General features: G+C 35.4%; 1 protein-coding gene across 1 annotated transcript; it reads left to right on the top strand.

The window, feature by feature from the left end:
* Positions 1–3,362: 3,362 nt before the first annotated feature.
* Positions 3,363–26,963, top strand: LOC109069077 (matrix metalloproteinase-16-like). The gene is given in 11 exon segments (XM_042771148.1): positions 3,363–3,776; positions 11,103–11,251; positions 12,622–12,741; positions 14,196–14,500; positions 18,226–18,387; positions 19,532–19,749; positions 19,829–19,967; positions 20,769–20,917; positions 20,919–20,938; positions 21,054–21,169; positions 23,589–26,963. Coding segments are annotated over 11 exon segments (1,863 nt in total). The 5' UTR covers positions 3,363–3,656; the 3' UTR covers positions 23,954–26,963.
* Positions 26,964–27,786: the final 823 nt, after the last annotated feature.

Here is a 27,786-nt window from a genome sequence, read left to right as displayed (position 1 = left end):
AATAAATACCTGCAACTCATGTAACTGAGTAAAGCTTTTTAAATACTAGGTGGATCAGCTTCACAAGTTCACTTTATGCACTTTAAAGCAATATTGCAGGTTCAAGTTAAGCTTAGTTGACAGCATTTGCGGCATAATGTTAAATACCACAAAACTTAATTTCTGTCTTGCCACTCTTTTTCATTAAATAAATAAATCTGGGTTACAGGCATATACAATTGAAGTAAATGGGGCCAATTCGTAAAAGTTAAAATACTTACTATTTCATTAGTATAGCCAAGAGATGTAAACAATTTGTTAACATGATTTTAGTGCGATAAAAACCATTACTAACCAAATCTGCTTAAAATCCATATAAATAAACATAACTAAACTTACAATCCAATACAATAGAAATTTAACTACCACAAAATTAAATTTACATTTTACATTTATGCATTTAGCAGTTGCTTTTATCCAAAGCGACTTACAATGCATTCAGGCTATAATTTTTTTTTTTTTTTTTTTTAACCAGTATGTAAAAATATAATCTATAATACTGATATATATATATCAATACCTAGTTCAAACACCGAGTGTTTGAACTAGGTATTGCAGCCCAAATTTTATTGGGGCAAAATATTGGAGAGGGGTTTTTTTTCACCCGGCCCCTCCTTCTCAGACTTGAGGCACACACAGGTCGCCAGATCGATGACACCGACAGGAACGAGTGCACTTGACCATGAATTATAAGAAATACGCTGTTCCGCCAACTGGCAACCTAGGGTGCCGAAATACAATTGGGTAAACTGGCTGTGGGCGGGTTTCACAAACCAAAACAACAACAGACATTCCGGCCCAGAACACATTTTCAAAGGAGAATAACTCACTGTAGCATTGTTTTTCAGATAAACAAGTATGTTAACTTAGCATGTTTCTAAAATATCTGCAAATATATTATGGTATTTTGATGCTTTAGTAGAGTCAAAAACTTACAAACAGCACCTTTAAATTAACCGAAATAAGCCCCATTTACCCCATTAACTTCCATTGAAAATGCTTCACTGGAATCTCTCTCTCTCTCTCATTAAATTTCCTTTTTTATATTGACTGTATATAAGTAGCTTATTCATATTCTAGTATTCACTACATCGTAAGACTACTTTGTTTTAAGATGACTTTTCATTGGAGCTAAAATACTTAAAATTAAGAATCTCTAAAATTTCTCAGTACTGTTTTTACAACACAAAATAAAATTTGTAAAAAAAAATCACACCCCCCTTAAAATAAAAAACAACACTGCAAAAAAAACACAACTTACAATTTATTATTTTTTTTTTTTTTTTATAAATAATACCTTTATATCAGATGTTTTAAACAAACAAAATAGTATACAGCTTCTAATAGTTATTCTGTTATTAATTAATAGTTAATAACTGTCATAAACAATAGCACTTAAGTTTAGAATACAAACTAAAATAAATGCGTGGTGGAAATATCTTGTGCATGTTATTTAGATGCCTATAAAATGCCAGTTTATATTTTTTTCTTTCAATTGAAAAGCAAAGTGATGACACAGAGACAATTTGAATAATCACACACACACACACACACACACACACACACACACACACACACACACACACACACACACACACACACACACATTATATGCCTTTTAAGTCAAGACTTCATCTTGAATTATTGTCATTCATTTCACATTTCAAGTGGCTGAGTGCAGCAGAGAGAAGAATCATCATAATTGGTTTGTTTTCGGATCAGATGATCAGACTAAATTGCAGTGTTCACCACCGGCTCTTCACCAGCATAACCTCTGTGTGAAAATTAAAACCTTGATCTAATTTTTAATTGAGCGCTATTAATACCCACAAAACCAGAGGCCACCGCAGATGCCTCTTTATCTTCGCTCTTTAATGTGCGAAGCAGATGAATTCATTTTCTCATGACTGAGCTTTCAAAGATCTCCCTGACATTATTGGTCTCTGCTCTAATGCTGTAATTTGCCATGCTGTTATACTGTATTAAAAACACAACATGTCCAAATGTTTTAACACTTTATTTTGTTGAAAAGGCTGTAAAAGTTTTTTTTTTTTTTTTTTTATCAAAATTATGTTGTAACTTAATACTTGTAATTACAGATTTTTTTGTATTCTTTTAGTATTTTAATATTCTTACCCAAATAATTATGACTTCATAACGTGATTTGTCTCTATTTGATTTGTCTTTTTCTCTCTGCCACACACACGCAACTCTCCATAGGCATAATAGTTTTTATACTCTACAAACCATATATTCTATTGCCCTACACCTAAAACTCATTCTGTATGATTTAAAAGCTTGTTTCCCCATGGGGACCTCAATTTAGTCGCCATGAGTCGGTGTGTATTCAAGTCTCCACCGGGATAGAAAAACATGTACGCACACACACACACACACACACACACACACACACACACACACACACACACACTTTTATTTTATGTTTTTTGTTGTTGTGGTTGTTGATATATTTCTAGCATACTGTAAAGAATCTGTAAAGCTGTACATTTCCTAACATAGCAAACCACCCCCATCTTGTGGTGGGAATGAAATGTACAACATTTTTCAATCTCTCATTTCCCCCCCATATACAATGATACAAAGAGAAATATAGGAAGATAGCCTACTGAGAAATTACAATTTTGTGTTACACAAATATATTATATCTATATATATATATATATATATATCTATATATATATATATATATATATATATATATATATATATATATATATATATAATGTCCAAATATTTCGTTTTTTTAATACCCAGCTAACACAGAATGTTACTGTTGGTTATTTTTTTTTATTTATTTTTGGAAATAAATAATGACATACAAGTAACCAGAATGATATATAGATATTTTATAATAATAAATAATAATAATAATAATAAAATAATATTCCCAGAATGTTCTGGGAACTAAAAATTGTTAGCTGGTTGGAAACATTTCCATATTCGTGAATATTTATAAAACGTGTCTGATTAATCATTTTTGTATTTAAGGATTGTAAACCATTCTAAGAAAAATAATAATAATAATATTAATAATAATCATCATCATAATTAAATGAAAGCAGGAGGTTGCACCCAAACATAGAAAATAATGATAAAACAGAACTATGCTTGATCGCTTAAAATACAGACGCTGACCCAATTTAACGGCCGTTTGCCAGAGGTTACCGTCAGTGTCAGCCGTTTCAACGACCCGCCTACCTAAGACCCATCTTTACACCTTCATTGATCTGTGATTGACAGGAGAGAAAGAAGAATGAAGACAGAATGAATGGTGCCTACTAGTCAACAAGCATCACTGCCCAGTGAGTCAGAGCGCATGCGCAGTGCTTACGCTCTGGATGCTGCTCAGTATAGAAAAGCAGCCTGCCTGTTCGCCAAGGTAACGCTTTAAAGCAGAAGAAATGTCTCGAAATAGTGCATCTGTTATGCAAGATGGAATGTGTATTGCCAGCCAAATGACAAAATGTGCGGACGCCGATGCTTCTCCGCGCTCCGATGGTTTCATCTTTGGTCCAAAATGCCACTTGCTTAACTGACATACGAGGATAGAGACATAAATAGTCATTGATAAAGGAAAATCAAGCGAATCTACAAATATGAACGGTACGTTGCTTAAAAAGCCAAGGCTGGATTGTGTGTATGCGGTGCTGCTGTGGCTCCATCACGCGGTGTGGATTTGCTGTTCAGCTACCGAAGACCATCGTTTCAGCGTTGAGGTAAGACTGGCCCAACATCAGCATCAGCATCTTCTGCTTGAGTCATGAACACAAAAGCGTATGTTGAGAACACGCGTACTGCGTTTACTGAGACCTACAAGAACGGGATATATTGCAGGTCATAAATTAATCAGGACAGCACTTGCAGAGAATCACATTGAATCACCTGGAGGTTCTGCACCATGTGCCGTCTGAATGTAGGCTATGTACAGCTATTCTGTTCCAGTCTAGTCTAATCTGTACTTAGACAGCAATGCAACCCTGTTCTGTTATTCAGTATACCTATAGTAGTAAACAGAAGTCTGGTTTAGCCTACTCAGTAATTATGTGCACTGAGTAGAGAAGAATGCAATTCTATACTGTTCTATTCTGTAATTCTGTATACAGAGTAAAATGAATAGAAGAACATAAAAAATACACTAGAATGAAATGGAAGATAATTTAACTTCTGTTTACTTTGTATTACAGAGCAGAACAGAATAATATGCAATTCCTGTTTACCTTCTTTTACCAAAAAAAAAAGAATGGAGTAGAATATCATTCTATAGAAAGTAAATAGGAATGCCATTATATTCTGCCATTCTTAGTAGTAAGTAGACAGGAATTCTATTAAATTCTACTGCAACCTATTCTGTAATTGTGTACTGAGTAAACACGAATTCTATTCTATTCAGTTCTATTCTCATTTCTTTCTGTGTACTGATGGACAGCAATGAGATCAGAAGTATACCTTTAAACATGCTTAATACTTAATCGTACACTGTTGCGCACTTTAATTCACAAGCTCTTAACAGTGCAGACCAGAGGCATTAGTGTGAGAGAGATCGGCAACAATCAGAGATATTGCTCCTTCCTCCAGTCCAAATCCACTCACTAAGAGATGACAATCACACGCCTCTGAGTGGCCATGCAATGATCAGTGCATTGATAGGGGAAGCAAGACCTTGATTCATTCAGTGGTACTCAACCGCAGACTCTTGCAAATGTGTAGCACATAAAGATTATGTAAGATGCTTAGCAGCTCTCCCCCAAACTCCTTTGGGCTGGAATGGGCACAAATGTGATGTTTAGTGCCGCTGGCAGTGCTGGTTGACATTGAGAGAATTTGTCACTCGCCCGGTTCTGTTTGGCTGGGAGGCGAGAGTTGTAGAGGGCGCTGTGCCAGTGGATCAGCTCATGGTGGACATGGTATTGTCATGATAATATTGATGCTCTTTTAGAGCAGGCTGTATTGATGAAACACCAGTGGGACAGAACCATCTGAATGCTAAATTAGTAGTCTTCGCTTTCTTGGTAACTAGAATCTCTTTCTTCTTTTCAGCTCTCTGCCACCCATGTAGCTCCTGTGTGGGTTTTTTGCTGGCAGGGCTGCAGTGGTTGGCAGCAGTTGTGAGTTGAGTGCACAGGTCAGTGGTCTTTGGGGAAGAGAGAGATTGTGTGTGTGTGAGATGAGTAATGACTGCTCGGAGGAGGGACCTCTGATCCTGAACTAGGAATAGACTAGAGAGTGCAAGGTTCAAGGATTCAGTGGTGAAATCAAGATTGGGCCCCCCAGGGCTTTAATTATGCACATCTTTCACATACAGCTACAAATGTGCTTAGCTTGGTGCTAAGTTGGTAATGACATTTCATGTAGCTCTGGCTCTATATGTGATAAATAGGGAGTCAGGGGTTGTTGCTGTGTGCTATTGACCACTGAGATGATAAATAGTCATACATCTTATTAATGGTTTGGATAAAAGGTTGTGGGTTTTGTGGTTGATAGAAGTGGACATGAATAAAGTTTTAAATGCATTTGAATCTGTCATGATGTCGTAGGGAGGAGGAGTAAAGCAGGCTGTGATAATTATTGCTGCTGCCACCACCCATTCACCAAGATGTAGATTTCTTGTGAGAGCTGGTCGAAAGCACGTAAATGGGACATAATTGGTAAATATTAAAATACTCATTATTGTTTCAGTATAGCCACATAAACAATATGTTTTCAAATCATACAAATTCAAATGAAATCATACAAATTCAAATTAAATCGTACAAATTCATATGCATACACCACCAAACATTAACTAAAAACATTTTCTCTTGAGATCGGGTTGGAAGCATGTGAAATGGAAGTTAATTGGGGGGAATCTGTAAATGTTTCAGTATTGTAAACAATATGCATTCAAATTGTATAAATTCGTACAAAATCATACAAATTCACCATCTATTTGGCAAAACATTATATAGTTATATTTTCTCATGAGATCGGATTATAAGCACTAAAGCACTCATTCTTTCAGTAGTATATATATATATATATTTTGTCAAAATGTTGAGCTTAACTTGTATTGAACATGGAGTACTCTTTTAGATTGAGGAGGAGACTTGAACCGGAAGACCTTAACAATGACCTAGAAACATCTTAACAGCCACTTGCATCAGCTTACAGCCAACCGTCAAGTTAAAAACCGCTTAGCAACTACATAGCAACATCTTGGCAACCATCCACAACAATTTAGAATCATAACTGTAAGTTTTGCATGGGCACGCTTCAAAAATCTGTTTAAATGTTGCTAGTAGAGATTGCAAATAAACCAATTTTCACAGTATCGTTGACTCATGGGCCTGAAACCTGTTTCGGCTCATAATGCACACCATACACACACTCATGTGCTTACAGCTGATTAAAGGCATAGAAAGTGGATTAAAGAGGTTGTTTGGCTCAGCAGGAACTTGCAGAAAGAAAAAGGGAAGGAGGACGAAATAGAGACAAGCAATTCCTTGTTAGTAGGCAGACTATGTACAATAGCAGTACTTGAGGATTGACCTCTCTAAAATTGGTTAGTTCTACCACTGACCCCAAGGAAACTGATGGCGTTGCACTCATGGGAAAATATGGCAGCTTATTTGCACAAAATGTTTGCCTGGAAACAGTAGCACATTTTTGGATGCAACTGCATTTCAAAATACTGACTCCTTTAATTGACTTCATTGATTGGCTTTTGCTGCAAGATGCACATGAGAGAAGTGTGAAACAGAGAGAGAGAGAGAGAGAGAGAGAGAGAGAGAGAGAGAGAGAGCAAGTGAGAAAATTCTGCAGTGGAAAGAGAAGAAAGACATGCTCCCTTAAGCAGAAACCGATGAAGTTGTACCCTGACCAGTTTATGTTCATGCAAAACATATAGAATAGCATAAAATGTTAATCATTTAAAGGGTATCACTGTATTTTATTTGATCATTTTTTGACATACAACTAAGAACAATATATTGTACAGTCAAAAATACCACACTATAATGACTGTAAGACAGTATTGTTTGCACTCAAAGCTGTAAGTTTACTAACAAAGTGTGAAATGACTAAACATGAACTTCAGTTGAAACACAGACACTTTGAATGTGACTGGACTTATAGAATATGTAAAAGCACAGTCTCATCTCTGTCTATGAAACTGCAGCCTCTCATCAGATGTCACACTCAAGACATCATGTATTTATGATGGAAGTGGATACACTCAAGGGTCTCCATAAAGAACACCGTTGTTCCACCGTCTACCAGAAGAATGTTTTTCATCATCATCTCATCATGCCCCTTTTCTGTCTGTTTCTGCCATCTGGTATATGTGGCAGCAGCTTCTGGGTAATGATTATTTTCATGTTGTCATGGTAGGGTGAGATTGTGACAGGATGCACACCACCACCTAATGACTAAGCACTTTGAACATCAAGAAAACCTGTCTTAGCTGGCTTGCTTTTGAAATCAAACCCCATGTTTTAAAAGTTCTTCTTGCACGTGTGTTATGGACTTTCACAAAGAGTCAAATCATTCCTTTGTTTTGCAACTCCTCTTTCTGTGGGTAATATAAACTCTTGTCAGATTCCGTCAAACAGAAATAATTCAGGTCTTTTTAAAAATGTAATCATGTAATAAAGAAAGTCTGTATTATTGTAAATACTGTAGACCTTTTGGAGAGATCATTTGGCTAGTATTAGGATAAAATTTGTATATATTGAATATATTCACCCAGAAAAATATTAATGGTGCCTCAACTTGCAGTGTTGAGTGTATAAAGCCAATTAGTGAAGCAGGTGATATACAAAAAAGTAAATAATATGAAAAAGCATTCTTCCTAACAAAGCTTCAAAAAAAGCTGGTTTTACCAGTATAAGGAATATTATTTTCACTGCAGCTAAGTATAAGCAGCTTTTCTATTAAAGATTGTAAAACAAAAACATACATTCACCCAATGAATAATGTATAATACATTTGGAAAACCAGATACATTTGGAAAGATATAGAATTATTAAGCAAAATATGGCTATTTCAAGTGATGTTACAATATGTTATGTTTAAGAAGTTATAGAATATCATTCAAAACTTTGGGGTCTATGAGATTTTAGCTTTTTATTTCAAATTTTTTGATTAAAGAAATGAATATTTTTATTCAGCAACAGTAAAGATATTTATAATGTTACAAAAGATTTGTGTTTCAAATAAATGCTGTTCTTTTGAAATATCTATTTCTCAAATAATCCTGAAAAAAAGTAGCATCGTTTCCAAAAAATTTATAAAGCAACATAATTGTTTTAAACTTTGATTAAAAAAAAAAAAAAAAAAAATGTTTCTTAAGCAGCAAATCGGCATATTAGGTTTCCAAAAGATCATGTGACACTAAAGATTGGAGTAATGGCTGCTGAAAATCACCACAGGTATAAGTTACATTTTCAAGTATATTAAAATAGAAAACAATTATTTTAAATTGTAATAATAATATATCTGTTTTTTTTTTTTCTTTCAAAAAACAATCATTTGAAAGGTAGAGTACCTTGTATTGTATACAATTTGAACTGGACTCTTTCTTTCTTTTGTTTGTTCTTTGCTTGGTTGGCTCAATAAATAATTACACTTGAGAAAAGACTTTGAAAAAATATAAAAAGATCAAATCAGATCAGTCGGCTCATTTGGATGAAATTCTTTTGGTTAGCAATTTCAGAACACTCTTGGATCGCAGAGAAGATGTTAATTATACAATCATGTTTGCTAGATGCCTCATTTTTCACCTATTAAGCCTGTTTTTCATTGCATTGCTTTATTTATGCATAAATATGAGTGTGAGAGTGCTTGTGTGTTTACCCGCAGAGCAGTCTTGGTTTTATTTGACACACATTGAGTATATTAACATGGCAGATTTTTTTTTCTTTTCTTTCATTGACATTTTTAATGTGCATCAGTTTGGCTGAGCTCTGTATTTATGGCTTCAAAAGAGAGTGATTACAACACCCGGAGGTTGACAAAGTTGCTTCTATCTATGACTCTTTATCACCATGGTTACACCCTGCCATACCAGACCCCTGCGGCTCAATAGCACATCTGTGTTTTCTTCATATAAATTAGTAATCAGCCCTTGTGTTGGTTAGAGACGCAGGGTCTGATTAGTGCTAGAGAATCAATTTGGCTCTCAAATGTTTTTGCTTTCTCAGAAGGAGAACTGGGCCTACATAGATATACTACAGAATATAAATTAATGTCATTTTACAAGATACATGTACAACACTAATATTGTAATAAATGTTTATATATATCTCACACATGTATATATTTATATATAATACAAGTACATTTATACAGACATTCATATTGAATTATTGATTTATGTGGCGGCAGAGCACCAAAACGTTTAGTCTGCTTTTTGTTTATGGATTGTTTCAAAGTATGTTTGACCTCAAGTACATTATCTTAAAAGCTCTTTCCAGCATAATGTTGTTTGGAATGAAATGATCTTAACATGCACCTTAAGAATACCACTCTCCTTGATTCACAGCTCTCATAGGATGCATTACAACAGGCCATTAAAGTTCATTGCAACAACAAAGAGAGTTCATAAAATGTTCTTATGTTCACATATACAGTAGCACTATCTATGGCTTTTGCTGAATTCAGAACTGCATTCTAACATACTACATACTATTACTACTTCTGCCATTTGGTAAAAATGCTAGTATGCTGTTCCAAATTCAGTCTTAATTCAGCCATTTAAATCATGAGGCTAGCAAAGCTAGCATCTCTGGAAGGTCAGTGTTTTACATGTTAAAATTGCTGATAAAACTTTGGTAACACATTTTTGGCCATTATTTAACACGACTCATTTCTTTTTTTTCTTTTTTTTTAAAGTGTTTGGCAACTAAGTGACCTAAAAATGGCCACAGCTCTGTTCTGATACAGTTATGGAGAGCAGGAAAGAAACAACCCTAAGTGCTAATATAATGTGTATAGTTTGTGTAGCAACCTAAGTGAAAGAGAGGCAAGATAATACAGCTTTTGTTGTTGATGACAAATGCCATGTGACACTGTGAAACTCGACAGTACTTTGCCAGAAATTCATCAGTCATTTGGCGCACTTGTGAAAAAGAAGTATACTCTAGCATACTTTTGAAAAATAGTACATATTATGGAAATAATATGCTTTAAAAGAACATATACAAGTGTAAACTGATGTTCTCTGTGTGAACGTCCTCTGACACCTAATTGCATGTGATTTATGACTAAACAAAATTTTTTTAAATTTAGATTAAATTCAATTAACTTACCCATTCAGGTAGGACTTAAGGACATCTTTAAATGTCATTTCATAATTACTTCTCTTGTGTTTGAAATATGACTAAAGTGTACTGTCAAATGCACTGAAAAGTATATAATATACTTTAATGTAATTTCTTCTGAAAAAAGTTTAACTACACAGCTAAGATTATAACAAAACATAGTCATGAAAGTGTACTCTCTTTAAGTACACTTAAGTGGCCTTTTATTTCATTAATATTATATTCTCTCGAAGTACATATGTTTTTTAAGAAAATACTTTTAAGGTTTGAGGTACACAAGGAGTGCGTGAACATTTGATGCACATCTTTTTCACAAGGGTATGGCTAATAGGAATCTAATATTTAGTCCAGTGTTTGACCTATTTGTTTGCATGGTAAATCCCACTTCTGCTGCTGTTTATGCATATACAGTACAGTTATGTCATGTTAGTTATTTGCATATACTGTTGGGCCTGCGTGCAACATTTGATTCTATGGGCATTTTTGATACTTTTGTATGCTAAACAATTTTGGTATAATGTTGGGTTACCATTCAATGTCCAATATACTGTACAGTTTTGGCTTGAGGACAAACCATCTGAGAACCAGGATAAATTGAAGTCAGAGTTCCTGAACCCCTAAACATGTAGGCTTCTTTCTAAGCCTTGTTTAGCTTCTTATTCATTGTTTTGTTGTTCAGGCTACAGCTGAGCCTTGGGCTTTAGCTGAGGACACATTGTCAGGTTATGTTTGTTCTGTCTTTTGCAGGTGTGGTTACAGAGGTATGGCTACCTCCACCAGACTCAACCTAACATGGCCTTCCTGCGATCAGCCCAAACCATGCATTCTGCTATTGCTGCCATGCAGCACAAGTATGGACTAAACATCACAGGGACTCTAGACAAGGCGACTATAGAGTAAGTACTCCTAAGCACACATACATGCAGTAAAGTCACACATAAAATGCACAAATATACTGACTACAGCATACCAGGCCCATTCTCATAAAACTACCAATTTCTCTTACAAAACATGTTTTGTGCAATAGCTGTTACATTCCAAATGTTGCAGGGTTGAGTGTTACTGAGATGAAGGTAAATGCAAAAATGGCTAGAAACGGTCTTATGTAGGGAAGATCATCACACCATAACATGAAGTGAACATAATTATATACATTATGACATGTACGTACATAATGACATTTAGTAAACAAAAAAAAAGAAGAAAAATCACACCTTCTGATATTATGCTAGAAACCAAGAATTGAACATTGAAACCATGTTATTTTAATTACAGTATAATAAAAAATCTATATAACCCATTAAACTGTTACAGTGCTGAACAAGGATGGTTTTCCAAATTTCAATAAAACAATAAACATTAGCTCTATCAAACAATATGAGTAAGTTCAGTATCTATTTTCCATGGTAATTATATCAGTAGTAAGTAATGAGCACAAAAAATTGGACACAAATGACACAGTTTCCTAGAAATGAGTCATCAGTTAAAGAATTTCATGTCTGATTCAAATGAATCACCTTTTCTTTGGACTGAACGTTTCAACCCTGGTCTCTGATGTTTAACTTGGACACTATAAGCCATTTTCTAATCTAAAATGTTTTGAGAACATTTTCTACTGCATGTGTAAGTCATTCGAGGAGGACTGCACTGTGTTAGGAAGCATGAGCACTCTTTGTTTGACCTTGCAGTCGGTTTTATTCTGCCTTTAAACCGTTCTTTTTTTCTGTTTGTGTCTTTATGTTATGTTTTATTGATGACAAGTTAAGATGAGGCACTGATTTTCACATTCAGTGATGTAAATAAATACACTATCTTTTTAATTAAACAGCTTGTGTTAGTGAGTTTGTAAATGCTAATTAATGTAAGCTGTAATGTTGAAATTATGTAACTTGCTGTAAAATAGAACAGTGGGTCCCAAGAGCAGTTTTTCATGACACTAGGGATTTTATGATTTTGATGAATATAATTTGGTGCTGAATATCTGTAATATATGGTTGTGTGTGTTAAATGTTTTTTTTTTTTTTTTAATGTGTTTCCAGAACTGTAAAGCATTGACTGAATGGACTAAACACAAGAACGCTGATTCATTTTAAAAGTCTGATGAGTATTCTGATGAATGAACACAGAAGCAGTTATTTTTAAATCCATTCAAAAACTTTTATAGTTATGCCTTAACGGAGCAACATTAGCCAACCTAGTTTTATAATGTGATGGAGGTCAAAAATAACCTCACGGCTCCTCCCTTTGCTCTTTCTTTCTCCTCTAGCTGGATGAAGAAACCCAGATGTGGAGTACCAGACCTGCCTGACGGCATATCTGGATCCCGGAGGAAGAAGCGATATGCACTAACTGGACAGAAGTGGCAACGCGCACACATCACATACAGGTTAGACAGAGACAGGATGCTTCTGTCAGTGTTAATGATTTAACAATTTGGTCTATAAATATAGCACAGACATTAAAAGACAAGAACTGTGAAATGAAATGCTCGTTCAAATCATCCTGTCACTGCCATCATATATGCTGCTCTGCAATGAAGACACAGCCAAGCATATAATAACCTCCAGCATTCACTCTTTAACCTTCAAGAAACATATTTGAATTCCCTGAAGATTACCTTCTAAAGGGCTTGGTGAAAATCGAGTGTTCTCTCACCTCAATTTAGACTTTCCCGGTTACAGCGGGCGATAACGGAAATGATTTATTCAAATCCAGCTTTTTTTAATTGATGAGCCACCTATGCAAATGGAATGTAAATGAAGACAGGCTTGGCAGTGAGTGACTGGCCTCTATAGAGAAAAGTCAGCTGAGATTTTCAGGGTCTCTCAGTCTGTTAGAGGAAGATAAAGACTTCAATGTGGGAAATTCAGCAGAGATGCCAGTCTAAGGACAGTTGGTGCAGTTCACTTTAGAACTGAAAATGCTTCTCTTCTCTGTGATATTAACACATCACAATAGTGAGGGTTTTTACTATGACATTTGATAGTGGTAGATTTCTATAATAGTGAAGGTTTTGATGTTAATACCTTATTAAATCACACATAGACACAATGTCAAAAAAAAAAAATATATTTTTTTTTAAGCGAAAATACAAATAAGACTATATTTGTATATACAAGATATATGATTAAACAAGAACACTGTAAAAAAAGAAAAAAAAAAGAAAAAAAAGGAAGTAAAAGAAGAAGTTTATATACCAAATAAATAAAAAAGGCAACCAGTTTTAAGGCTATTTAAAAGTTATGAAACTTATGAAATTTGGACTGTGTTTTGAAGTGAACATAACACAATAAGCTTGCATTTGCATATTGTGCATAACATGTAAAACATGTTAATTTTGCAGACTTTAAACAACTTAAACTTGTGTAATTAATGTATCAGCTATCAGAGCAAACAACTAAGTTTGTACAGAGTTTTATAATGCACTGTTTTTATAACAAAATTAAATACAAATAGATTTATGGGTGAATTTTCTAAGATAAAATGGAAGTGGGAATTTTTACAGTGTATAAATTGTAAATCACATATCTTAGATTCCTGACGTTCCAGCTACAGAAATAAAAATGCAGAATTTATTTATTTATTTATATATATAACAGAGCCCATCTTAAGTGGCCTGGTTATTGATCATTTCTCTTATCTAGTTGTGAGAATTAAATAGCAGAAATGGTTATTCATCTGCATTCTGTGCCTGTCAAATTCAAGTCCAGAAGTACAACGTTTTAAGGCATTAAGGAGCAATAAAAAACAAAATCAAGCCTAAGTCATACCATAAACTGGACTTTGCCATGGCTTGGTGTTTATATTTACTAGTAGATATTTTTTTTCTTCTGTTTTTAGTATTAAAAATGTCACTCCGAAAGTGGGAGCACGAGAAACGCATGAGGCCATTCGCCGGGCGTTTGATGTATGGCAAGGTGTCACACCGCTACGTTTTGAGGCCGTGCCCTACAGCGCTCTGGAGAGCGGCAAACGTGACGTCGACATCACCATCATCTTTGCCTCTGGTTTCCACGGCGATAGCTCTCCTTTTGATGGAGAAGGAGGCTTCCTGGCACACGCTTATTTCCCAGGGCCGGGCATAGGGGGCGACACACACTTTGACTCAGATGAACCCTGGACGCTGGGCAACCCAAACCATGATGGTGAGAGAACGGCAGGTTAGGCCACATTTTCAATTTCAACAATTAACAAAGAAATAAAGCTGCTGTTTCAGCAGGAATGTGAAAGTGACAAAGCCACATTAATGACATCTGGAGACTTTCATAAGCGCCACTGAAAAGTAAATTACTTCACAATGTGTAATAGCTATAGCTAAGAGCAATTCTGCAAAACAAGACTCACTTAGAGTAATTAGTGCTATAATTCACATGCTGAAACGAGTGTATTAACCAACTCTGCTGTTTGTAGCTTTGTAAATACTAAGGGGAGAATTCATTAAACTGCTGCACCACCTGTGCGTGGTATTTAAGTACAAACTCAGCACCATATTCTTCTTTAACCAGCTTGACAGCCACTAAAAGTGCTGGAGCCATTAGTACCAGATGTCATTTTTTTAACACTTTCCAGTGAAGTTCAATGTGTTAACATACTTTTACAGCCATATTTATGATCAGCGGGGGAGAGTAATGAGGCTGAATACTGTACAAATTTTATTTTACAGATCTCAAGATCACAGATGCTACCGAATCTAACATTCACAGAAATATAGTTTATTTTTAATCCACAACCCATCAATATATATATCTGCATACAGTATATATGCACTCTGTGACTAGAGTCTATCAGTATACAAAGATGAATTGTGGATAATTACATATACACTACAGTTCAAAAGTTTGGGGTCAAGGATTTTTAAGTATCTTATGCTCACCAAGGCTGCATTTATTTGATCAAAAATACAGTAAAACAGTAATATAGTGAAATACTATTTAAATAAATTAAAAATAACTATTTTCTATTTTAATATATTTGAAAAAGTAATTTATTCCTGTAATTGCAAAGCTGAATTTTCAGCAACAGTCTTCAGTGTCACATGATCCTTCAGAATATGCTGATTTGATATTCAAGAAACACTTTTTATTCTTAAAAACACGTAATATATATATATATATATATATATATATATATATATATATATATATATATATATATATATATATATATATATATATATAAATATATATATTTGTTTTTTTGTGGAAACCATGATCCATTTAGTCACTTTGATGAACAGAAAGCTCAGAAGTACAGCAAACATTTGAAATATTTGAAAATATTATATGTTATTACAAACGTCTTTACTGTCAGTTTTGATCAAATGAATGTGTCTTTGGTGAGTATTCATTTCCTCTGAAAAAAATAATAATAATAATAATCTTACCGTTTAAAAACTTTTTATCCGTAGTGTATAAATAACTTGTTCAGTCTTGAAACTCTAGAAGTTGCAGGCTGATGGATCCTTTACATGCAATCTGCTAGCGATCACATCATTTCCTAAATGACACACGCTGACTGGCATCTGCTGATTCTGCAGCCAATAAGGTTGCCTGGTCAACATTGGTTGAACACTGATTCAGTGTTTGCTGTAAGCTGGTCCTGCAGCAGGTTCCTCTGAAATCCTCCGCCTCCCCCAGCTCCACCTGTCTGGTTCTGCTACAGGATTTATGTATGCCTAATATATCTAGTCCGGCAAGACCAAACACATTAACTGTTTCATATATTAACATTAACATGCTAAGAGTTATTCATAGTTATCATAACTATGTTCTAACTAGATATCTATAAAAATGTTTTCTGCAAGCTGATATGGATCAAATCCAGTGATCAATGTTTTGTCTTGGTATCTCTGCTCATGTATTTTTGCATTCACTGCCCTTTGCATTCATTGCACTGCACTTTTTTATTACTGATGATGGAAAGCATAAACTGGATTCTACTCTAAAGATATGTTTTGTGAAAATGTCTGTTGATCATGGCAGTAAATACTGGCCGTATGTCAGGACATGTGGTGTAGTCAAGCGCACTGTTGACATTTAAAGAGCCCGTTCTAGATTGCGTTGGTGGAGTGAAGTTGCACATTCCCAATAAAGTTTGTCAGATTTCTGTAATCTTCTGCATCCTCCGCAAATGACTGCTTAAATCCACGTGTGTGTGGTATATAAGTGCAAACTCAATACTGTATTCTTTAACCAGCTTAAGTAGCCACTAAATGTATGTAATTTGTTAAGACATTACAATAAAGTTCTATATGTGTTAACAAGAGTTTAATAATACTTTTACAGCCATATTTATGACCAGCGGGGCAAAGTAATGATGCTGAACACGTTCTAAAACAATGCAAATAATCAACGCTATTGTTGGTCGCATTTGTTTCTTAGGGCATTCTTCCCTGAATATATCTTTGTGTGCACATGTTGATGTCTGTGCATGTTAGGTGTCAGCTTTGTTTGATATGTAGAATTTGCATTACAGTTACACCCATTAAATGAGAGGTAATCAGATCCATCTCTTCACTGCGAGCTGCACTTAGAGGCACTCAGCCTTAATTACCTGGGCCGACTGGACGCAGAGAGCTTTTAAGATGCTCATCTCCTTTCACGAAATGTCTCAGCCGAGACAGAAATGAATGGCTGTGACTACATTAACTACTGTTTTATTTTAACTGCCGCCTGCACACAGGACCCTTGGCTGTTTGTTTTGTGCTATCTCTGATGTTACACATGCCTGGCATAATAACTTCCTGTGGTTTCAGGCTTCATTAGAGTCACCACAATCTATATGGACCACACACTGTGTGGTTTTCTTTCTTTACGTTAAGGCTGATTGGTTTCAACATGTAATAAAATAAACAACAATTAGGAGATTATTTTGATTAGGTCATTTAGAATTGAATGCCTCCCACAGCATTCACAAACTGTTCCCAGATCAGATTGTACCTAGTTTCAAAAATGTCCCAAAGCACCATAGCAATAGTCCATATGACTCATGTGCCATATTCAAAGTGTTTTAAGACCTACGAACAAACCCCAAATTATTAATTGAAAATTATAGTATTATATATTATAGTTTAAATTTATATTAAATGCAGTTAGTTGAACTACTTATGCAATCTTTATATGTAATTACATAATTGCATCTATTATCTTTGAAATAAGGTTAAGTGTACTTTTGAATGTAATGACAAGCATTTATGATACTAAAAATACTTTAATGTAACTTCTATTAAACTTTGTATGTCATGTATTTAAAAATATTTGGAATTACAAATTTGTAATGATGAATTTGAAATTTATTTATTTAAATTTACATTTAACTTAACATAACTTTTAATGTTACATCAAATAACACTAGAGTTGAAATTATATACTTTACTTGTAATCATCATGTGTCCTTCTTTAATGCATGACAAAGATTATTAAAACATAATGATTAATTCTTTTAATTTGACATTACAATGTGCACTTGTTAAAATTGTGTCTATATAAGTACACTTGAATACCCTTTTATTTCATCAATATTATATGCATGTACATACATATTTTGAAGTACAGTACAGTAAGTGCACATTTAATACAATACATTTACTGACAAGGATATCTTGCACAACATTTTCATTCATCATTAGGTCATGATGGACGATATTTCCAGTTACCTGTTGTTGTATAATATAAAGCATGTGGGATCTGTTTTGCATTCTGTTTCCAACTGTTTCTGTCATGCCCACACACTGTATTAAGATGGTTCTCAGATCAGGCACTTGAGTGGTGAGTCATAATGCCAGATGCTTCTCATAGATAAGAGTACAAGCACAACAAAAAGCAAAGCAAATCTTGTGTTTGTATTTTCACTGTTGTTTTATACTCCTTAGGTAATGACTTGTTCCTTGTGGCGGTCCATGAGCTTGGTCATGCTTTGGGACTTGAGCATTCTAATGACCCTACGGCTATAATGGCTCCATTCTATCAGTATATGGACACTGAGAGCTTCAAACTTCCTCATGATGATCTACAGGGCATCCAGAAAATATACGGTGTGTTTAAACCTCCCATAATACACTGGCTTCTACATAACTGTTCACAGTATTACTATTAATACAAATCAAACAACTTGAATAAAACGGACAATAATAAAGCTGAGCCATATCATACTGACCAGGTTATTAAAAAAAAAAAAAAAGATGTTGGTGGACTTATTTGACTAGTAAACAACTGCATTTAAACCAGAACTATACTTCGCAACACCACAGTAAACCCCCAGAACACTCTATAGCAACACACTAAAAATATGCATTATAATAATAATTATTATTATAATTTTAATTTACTTGTTTTCATTTGTAACTAAACTTTTAACGGTTTCGTGTGTAAGAGAAACAAATGTATTCTTGTAATAATTTACAAAAACTTTAAATAAAGGGTAATGGTGCTCTATTTTTATTCAAAGGCACAATAAAAATGCATAAAAAAACATTCTTGAAAAGAAAACCATATGTAGTTTGGTATAATCTCTTATTATTTTTATTTGGGGAAAAACATATGCACTGCTTAATATTACTTGAATTTTTTTTTTTAAATAATATTAATTTGGTGTAATCAAATAAATAGATATATACATAAATACATGCATACCCCTGCAGACCCTCATAACTGTGTCAAGATCAATAAGTTCCTTACAATAACAGAAATGTTTACCTTTTTATTAAAAGAAAAAAGACCTCACTCTTATGGTCAAGAAATTCTGTACAATTACATGTGGTGCAACTGCTCTAATAATTGTAATTTGTATAGATTAATAATTTATGATATTTGTTATATGTAAAAATATAAAATAATTTAAAAAATAAATCATTTATTCAACATAATTTAACATAAACTAAAAATTTAAAAAAACACTAAATCAAAAAATTAATCATAATAAAAGCAAAATTAAACAACAACTAATACAGTAAAATCAAATGTTATATCTGTTAAGTTACATCTGTTATTTATCCTGAACTGAACTGAACCAAACTGTGTCCACTCATGGAAAAAAAAAAAAAAAAGGAAAATATGATATTACTTTCATCTCATGACATTTTTAGAGTCAGTACATTTCTTGAAAATTGAATAAAAGTTTTGCACAACCACATGAATTACAGTGTACATTTATTTGAACTTGGCACATTCATTCTGCAGGTCCTCCAGACAAAAGTCCTCAGCCTACAAGACTGCTCACAACCGCTACGCCTCCTCGCTTGCACCTACCAACTGACCCTCGAAAGCATGACCGACAGGGTCGCCCTCATCGCCCTCCGCAGAAGTCAAAACCAGCCCATCCCAACTCCAAACCCAACATCTGTGACGGAGGTTTCAACACTTTGGCAATCCTTCGACAGGAGCTGTTCGTCTTCAAGGTATGAATAATGAACAGCTTCAATGAGAATTAGTGCAGCATAAATTGTGTGTATCCTAACACCAGTAAACTCTTATTAGGATCAGTGGTTCTGGAGGGTGCGAGATAATTCTGTGGTGCCTGGATACCCGATGCAAATTAGCTACTTCTGGAGAGGTCTGCCTCCCAAGATCGATGCTGTCTACGAAAACAGCGAGGGGAAGTTTGTCTTCTTCAAAGGTAAGATGTTTTTCCTTCTGACTTTTAAATCTTACAGGCTAAATATAGATGTGAATATCTGAAGGAAAGTGCTCAGCTTTCAGGATCTACTGATGGCATTTTCACACCTGGTTTGTTTGGAGTTTGCTTCAGAACTTGGCATGTTTTCTCTCTTAGTTCGGTTCATTTAGGCATATATAAACACAGCAATTGACCATAACTGGTCTGAGATCATCTTGACCAGATTGAACACAAACTCTGGAGCAGTTTGTATGTGTTGAGAAAGCAATCCGACCCAGGGGACCAATGAACCAAGCTGTATTATCATTCATAATGGGAAAAATGGAAAATTTGTTAGGTAAAAAACAGCAGCGCTTGATTCTGTGGGTGAGCACATTAGTTAACACAGTTGAAAGAGCACCTCTTCATCTTAAACTGTTGTGTTGATATGAATCTGGCCATCATTCCCGCTCTAACTGATTTACCAGTTAGAACAGGAATGATGGTTGCATTCACAATTAACCCGTGAAGCTATGGTAACTTCTCGATGATGATGCTATGAGGAACGTAAACAGGTGTACACTGACCAATGACAGGACAGATTTTGGAATGCTTTCAAATGTTGCCTTGTGAAAGCCAACTGAACCAAGAATGCAAATGATCTACAGATCAAAAAAAAAAAAAAAAAAAAAAGTCATAATTTCAATAAACAAAACCAAAAAAAACAAAAACAAATAATAAAATGTTTATGGCAAAGAAGAACATGCATTTAAAAAAACAAAAAACTAAAGGCAATCTTTTTCATTTCTTTGAATTTCTGAGGCAACCGGTTCTGGGTGTTTAAGGATACAACCCTGCAGCCCACATATCCTCAGGACATTTCTCTTTTTGGCAATGGAATGCCCACGCAGAGCATTGAAACAGCTGTTTGGTGGGAAGATGTGGCCAAAACCTCTGATTGGATTCCCGGAGTACTTCTTCAAAGGGGACAGGTCAGTTTTATAGCTTATAGCTACAGTGTACAATGGGACCCAGTGGATACCGCCTTCATAGTAGTGTTCCATAATGTCTGAGACATTTTTTTTCTGTCTCTGTCTACTATTACAGATACTGGAGGTACAATGAGGATATGAGAACCATGGACCCCGGATATCCAAAACCTATTACTGTGTGGAAAGGCATCCCAGACTCTCCACAGGGAGCTTTTGTGGACAAAGAAAATGGTGAGACATTGAAATTATCCTAGCTGACTATGCAATGCCTTGCAAAAGACCCCAAACTAATTTGCTCATATTACAAACCTAGTTTTGAAATATAGCCATTGAGCTTTACAATACATTACAATTATTGCCATATTTGCATTTGTATTGGTGCCATGGCCTGTTGGTTTGCACATGGTTTGCTCAGACACATTGAGCTTTGACTTTTTATGTTGGTTTGAATATGCTTGCATTTTATGTATACTATAAAATATAATCTCTTAAGTAAAGTAGGAAAAAGGCCCAAAATTGTTCTATATATGTAAGGAATAATTGACGACGGGCCGTTGAATTATTAGAAAAATAATGTGTCTAATAATTCAACTGCCCAGAATCAATTATTCCGCTTATACTACGGTTTATCACACCTCAAGACATCGATCAGATGATATATTTAAAGGGATTCGTCCAGCTTTTGTACTTAAATCGCTATTGTGATTAGGATTATTTCTTCCGCATCTCATCCAATGCCTCTTTTGCTAGTTCCAAAACATCATTTTAAAGCTAAGTTAAGTTAAGTTATTAGAAAGAGAGCGAGAGAGACAGAGACACACAGAGAAAGAAAGAGAGAGCTTGTGTGAATTAGGCTACCTCTGTACGTCCCTCAACAGTGTTCTGCAGCAGCTTCTCGAAACAGCGCTGTTATAACCTCGCTAATGAGGAATGTCATGTGTATTTACGTGTGAATTAATCATTTGTCATGTTGTTGTTTTTGTTAGTCCTGTAATTTCCATTATTACAGTTTTACTATGCGAAGTGATATGGAACTGTAATGCGGTCAACAGAGCTGCCTGGAACTACGTTCACCGTGCATTTCCCAGAAAATAATTGCACACCTCAGAACGTTTGTCAGCCAATCCGATTCAAGCATTCAACGGCCCCCATAGTAAAAATATGGAGTTGCATTGCTGAAGCATTCCAGTGGCGAGCAGCTGCATGCAAGCCTCAGTTCACTAAATACAATGGCAAGCATTGTACGGAGTGGTGTAAAGCACACCGCCACTGGATTCTGGAGCAGTGGAAACTTCTGTTCTGTGCAGCGACGAATCACGCTTCTCTGTTTGGCAGTCTGATGGGCGAGTCTGGGTTTGGAGAATGCCAGGAGAACGTTACCTGCCTGACTGCATTATACCAACTGTAAAGTTTGGTGGAGGGGGATAATGATATGGGCCAGTTTTTCAGGTGCTGGGCTAGGCCCCTTACTTTCAGTGAAAGGAATTCTTAATGCATTGGCATAGCAAAACATTTTGGACAGTACTGTGCTTCCAACTTTGTGGGAACAGTTTGGGGAAGGCCCTTTTCTATTCCAGCATGACTGTGCCCCAGTGCAAAAAGCAAGGTTCATAAAAACATGGCTGGATGAGTTATATGTTGAAGAACTTGACTGGTCCACATGGAGACATGACCTCAACCCCATCAAACACCTTTGGGATAATCTGAAACACCTATATCGAGACAGGCCTCCTCGTCCAACACTGGTGCCTGAATTGGCAAATATTCTCACAGAACCAGTCCAAAATCTAGTGGAAAGCCTTCCTAGAAGAGTGGAAGCAGTTATAGCTTCAAAGGGAGGGCCAATTTTATATTGAAGTCTGTGTATTTAGAATGCAAAGTCATTACAATCCCTAGTAATATTTCAAATTACTTTTATCCATATAAGTGTAAACAGTATCACCACATATAAGTATTTTGTTGAGCCACTAGACTGTAGAAATGCTCTCCAACTATTTCCATCTTAAAATCCCCCCAGAGTTTTGGGTTTAATTAATTGGTTTACTCTGGTGGAGACTGTGTTTGTGCCAACTGTCAGAAGAGAAGAAGTATCTCTGAAATATTATCTCTGCACTCTGTGCAAGTAGTGAGTCCTCACATGCATCTTATCGATCTGGTGATCTCTTATCCCCTTCACTGTGGTAATTGGCCTCTCTGAGGTTTCTCTCACAAACCTCTTTGTTCATGTTGAGTTTCTGAGGGACAACCATTTCTAGGCAGAATTTGGGTTTATAACATCTACTTCCTCATAATTGAACCAACAGTGCCAGATGGGACCTTCATAGACAATTTATGCCTTTGTTTTATTTCTATTTGTTTGGAATGGCCTTTAGTGTTTGTTTGTTTGTTTGTTTTTTTCACAGAAAGAGGAAATTATAAGTCAATGTTGTCCTTGTTTTTGTACCATGCATTTTGAGAGCTGATAATGTGATGACACTCTTGGAGTACCATGCACATTATATTCATGTATATGCATTACTAGTGACAATTAACTGAATTTAGTTTTAAGGTCATTAGACTTAAAATGTCTAATTTTGAACTAAGAATAACACATGGTTATGTATGTTTTCCAGTATGCATTCAATATGAGCTGTCTTCCTTCTCTCCTCAGGATTCACATACTTCTACAAGGGGAAGGAGTATTGGAAGTTCAACAATCAGCGGCTGAGAGTGGAGCCAGGCTACCCAAGGTCTATCCTGCGTGATTTTATGGGCTGCGACGGCTTACCCACCGACCCTGACTGGGATTGGATCCCCCCACAGGAAGAGGAACCTCCACAATATGACAATGATGACGTTGATATCGTACTCAAGCTAGAGAGCAGCGGTGGAGCAGAGAAAGCGGTGGCTATCGCCATCCCCTGTGTCCTGGCTCTGTGCATGATGGTGCTGCTTTACACCGTGTTCCGCTTCAAGAGGAAGGATACACAGCGGCACATACTGTACTGCAAGCGATCCATGCAGGAGTGGGTCTGAGATTTAAAGCTCCCACTCCTTCTGCTAAAACTATTTCCATCTTTAAAATCCCGTTGAAGGTCAAAAAATTGGCTTATCTTGAGACACTGACTTTGTGTCAGTATTTGTGGGCAGAAACGAAGAACGACATAAATGAACAGCATGCCAACTTCCTGTTCCCACTGTCAGCTTTTGAAGATGTATGGTTTTGGAACTCTGTGTGGCTTTGGGCGGCCATTTTGGTTCCCAGAGTCATATGCAGGAGTAAACTGTTACTCTGCAAACCATAATTATCAACTTTTCAATTGATTTGAGAATTATTTATCATTGGACTGCTGATCTTAATACTCCATAAGGTTTGAACTCAACTGTGTCACTCCGAAATACTTGCTTGTGTTGAAAAACTGTAACCCAAACCAAATATGCCCTTAGTGTCCAAAGAGGATTGCTTCATTCTCATGGGATATTCTGAGATGACTGGCTTATCGATCATTATTTGAGTTCCATTTGGCTGCATTCATCTGCAGAATATATGGGATCTGTCTGCTTGGAAATCAGAAGGACCTTGACATATAACATTGGGGCTACATGCAATATTTCGTCGAATGCCTTAATCACATATTGAGTTTATTTTTCTGTGTGTTATTGTACATGTGCCTGTGTGAATGTGACCCCTTTCCATTACTTCCTTTGCTTAACACTTTTTTTTGGCACACTACTGACTGATGGAAACTTGCAGTAAGATTTAAAGTGCCACTGACTGTTTAAAAGTTTAATTTAAAATGTGTGTATGGTTGCTTTCAACGTTCTGTACTGCTGTGTCTTTTAAAGACTCCAAAGCTGCAGTATAGAAAATTAGACTTTTGGTTAAGTGCTTCCAATCAAATCATAGGTAATTTATTAAACGATAGATTGCCATTAAGCAGAAATGTCTAATGAAACTTCAGTAAGAATCAATAAATTATCAACCATAAAAATAACATGAAAATGTTAAAGGTATATAAAAAACACTGATATTGGAAGTTTGCAATGCAATATGTAGACTAGATTTGCATTTCCAGAACAAAATGCTTGTGCTTTCAAGGAAGCAAGAGAACTGTGGTAAAATTTTGGGTAAATTTAGCTTTTGAGCTTTGATTTGGTGTATGAAGCTACATTATCAGCGCCATCATGCATCTTCTTTTGACAGTGTTGGAGAACCAACCCATAAAATAAGATTGTCTTTGAGGTGTAAAGCCATTTTTGACATGAAAGCTTAGCGTATGTGTACAGCTGAACCATATTCCATTCATTAATGTGCGTAAATACAAGTGATTGACACATGCACACTAGTAAGTTTCACTAGTGAGTTTCTAAACATGATGAATGAGCATCAAATACCACTCCGAAGCGCACATGCTCTCAATTGGCCAAGACTGCAAGTGTGGGTATTGGGAGAGACCCAAGGTTAGAAAAATCTGACTGCATGCATACAGTATGCGCATACTATGCTGATGAAATTTATGACGTGTGCACTGTACACATACCCTAGTGTATATATAAAAACGAAAGTATATGTTAAGCTTAATAATTTAGCCATATTTAATTTGACACAAATCAAAAAGATGCAGTGGGGCATAAAAATACAGTCTGTTCAGTGGGTTGTACCTGACTATCAATCATTCAACTGTCAAAACAGAGAAAATATTCCAAAACATATTCAAAACAATTAAAATTAAATAAATAAATACATTGACAAAAAATTTGGTTCTGAGTTTAAATTATTTTATATCACTGGTAAACCAAGTACACCAAGTACAATATGTTCCTTGACCCTGGAAAAAATAAAAAATGTTCCAATCAACCAATCAGAATTGAGGGATAAGTTTCAGGAACTGTCAGTTTTAGGCTTACACCCAGGGTTAGGTGCTTGTACACCCTTGTTATTCAGCTTTCATTTGCCTCTAATTTTAGGAATAAATTATGGTTAGGGTTAGGTTTAAGGGAAGTGATGGGGTTAGGTCTATGTTTTTGGACAGTAATGTTGATCCAGGATCAACAAAAGATGTTGATCCAGGCACATGTCTTACTTGGCGACACATTTTCTCTATAGTTGATAACTGAGATGCAAGATGGCACCAGTTGTGTTTGTATGAAATGAGAATGGGTGTCCGCAGTGTGATACGAGAGACATGAAAGTAGTGCCATTTTCAGTTACCATGATGATTGGTCTGATATACAGCATTGCCGTAAATGGTGAATATAAGGAAATATAGGATGCTTAATGCCATGATTTAACAGTCAGAAAAGAAGAACAAAAAGAGACGTTTTATCATAGTGCCGCCTTGCAAACACCCAGTGTTTACCTGATAAAGTCCAATATTGAGGGTCATAAAAATATAAAACAATAGCATTTGTTGCACAGCTAAAGGGAACTATATTGAGCTATATTGCATACTGCAATCAGAGAAATAGCTTTACTGCTTATTTCTGTTGAAAAAATGCTTTCCATGTAAAAAATTTTGTTAGCATCACTAAACAAATCAAATGTTTCCATCTAGTGTTTCTTGGAAGTGGAGTGATGTATATTGTCATATGCCTTGTTTTATCTTTCGTTTTATGAACTGATCTATGATGGACTATGGTGTTTCTCGCCATGCCATCAGCATCAGCCTTCCAGTTGCACAATCATGAGATGTGCACATGAATTTCCATGCGTGAACTGTTGTTTTCATTATTAACAGAAGATTATTTCAAGAATATGCCCCATTCTACCTTTGAGTATTGGATGTGTATCTGAACATGCTGTATATATATCTCATGTAGTGTCTTTATTACAGATATGAGAGGCAAATTATGGAGTACATCAATAATAAGATAATATCAGATGTGGCGTGTGAATATACTTGTGAACTCTAATGGAGAAGTTAACAAAATGTACCAGGCAACCATAAGACATTAACATGTAATTTATCACTGGGATTCATGAAAGGTTGTTTGGATGATATAATAAAACAGTTATATATTAAATAATTTTGCTGACTCATTCAAATATTGTCTCGGTAATGTCACTTTGTGTTGTAAGGGGGAACATAATGGACCAGTAAGATCCTGGGGAAGATAAGATATTTTTAATGTTTTTGAAAGAAGTCGCTTTATTATTTAAATTTAAAAGAACTGTTTATTATTCTAATATAGTGTGTAATGTCATTTATTACTGATGGCAAAGCTGAACTTTCAGTAGACATAACGCTAGTCTTCAGTGTAACATGATTCAGAAATCATTCTAATATGCTGATTTGGTGCTCAAGAAACACTTCTTAGCTGTGCTATTAATTTCTTTCAAAAAAGTATGGCCCCAAACTTTTAAATAGGAGTCTATATGTATATATACTTTTGAGTATGATTTTTAAATTCATCCTGTTGCACTGCAATATTGTGCAGATACTACACTGCCTATTTATTTCTTTATTTATTTTTAAAGGCAGTGTAATATCTGCACAATATTGTAGTTCAACAGGGAAAATTCACTCATTTCAAAATAATAACTACCTGCACTGATGGTTTATGTTCCTGCTTCACCCTGAAATTCCGTGACTATAAAATAGGTCACACTCATGTCTTCCATTTAGTGTGAAGTTCTATGCAAGACTGTGTTAGAGAGCAGATTGTAGTTGCTGGGTCACTGCATCTCAGAAGAAATTAAAGCATTGGGGTTCACTCATGTCATTGAGGTGAAAAGTTTTGCGAACTCTGGAAAGAAAACCATTGGCACTGCCGTGGTGGATGTGGTGGGATCATTCATCTAGGTCAGTAACCCTGAAATACTCACTTCACTTGCCAGATGTAAACTATAAAAGCCAATTCACACTGCA

This window comes from Cyprinus carpio, chromosome A2 (assembly GCF_018340385.1).
Source record: "Cyprinus carpio isolate SPL01 chromosome A2, ASM1834038v1, whole genome shotgun sequence".
In the NCBI taxonomy this organism is placed as follows: domain Eukaryota; kingdom Metazoa; phylum Chordata; class Actinopteri; order Cypriniformes; family Cyprinidae; genus Cyprinus; species Cyprinus carpio.
Note: the sequence above shows the minus strand (reverse complement) of the source record. Positions and strands in the feature narration are given on the sequence as shown.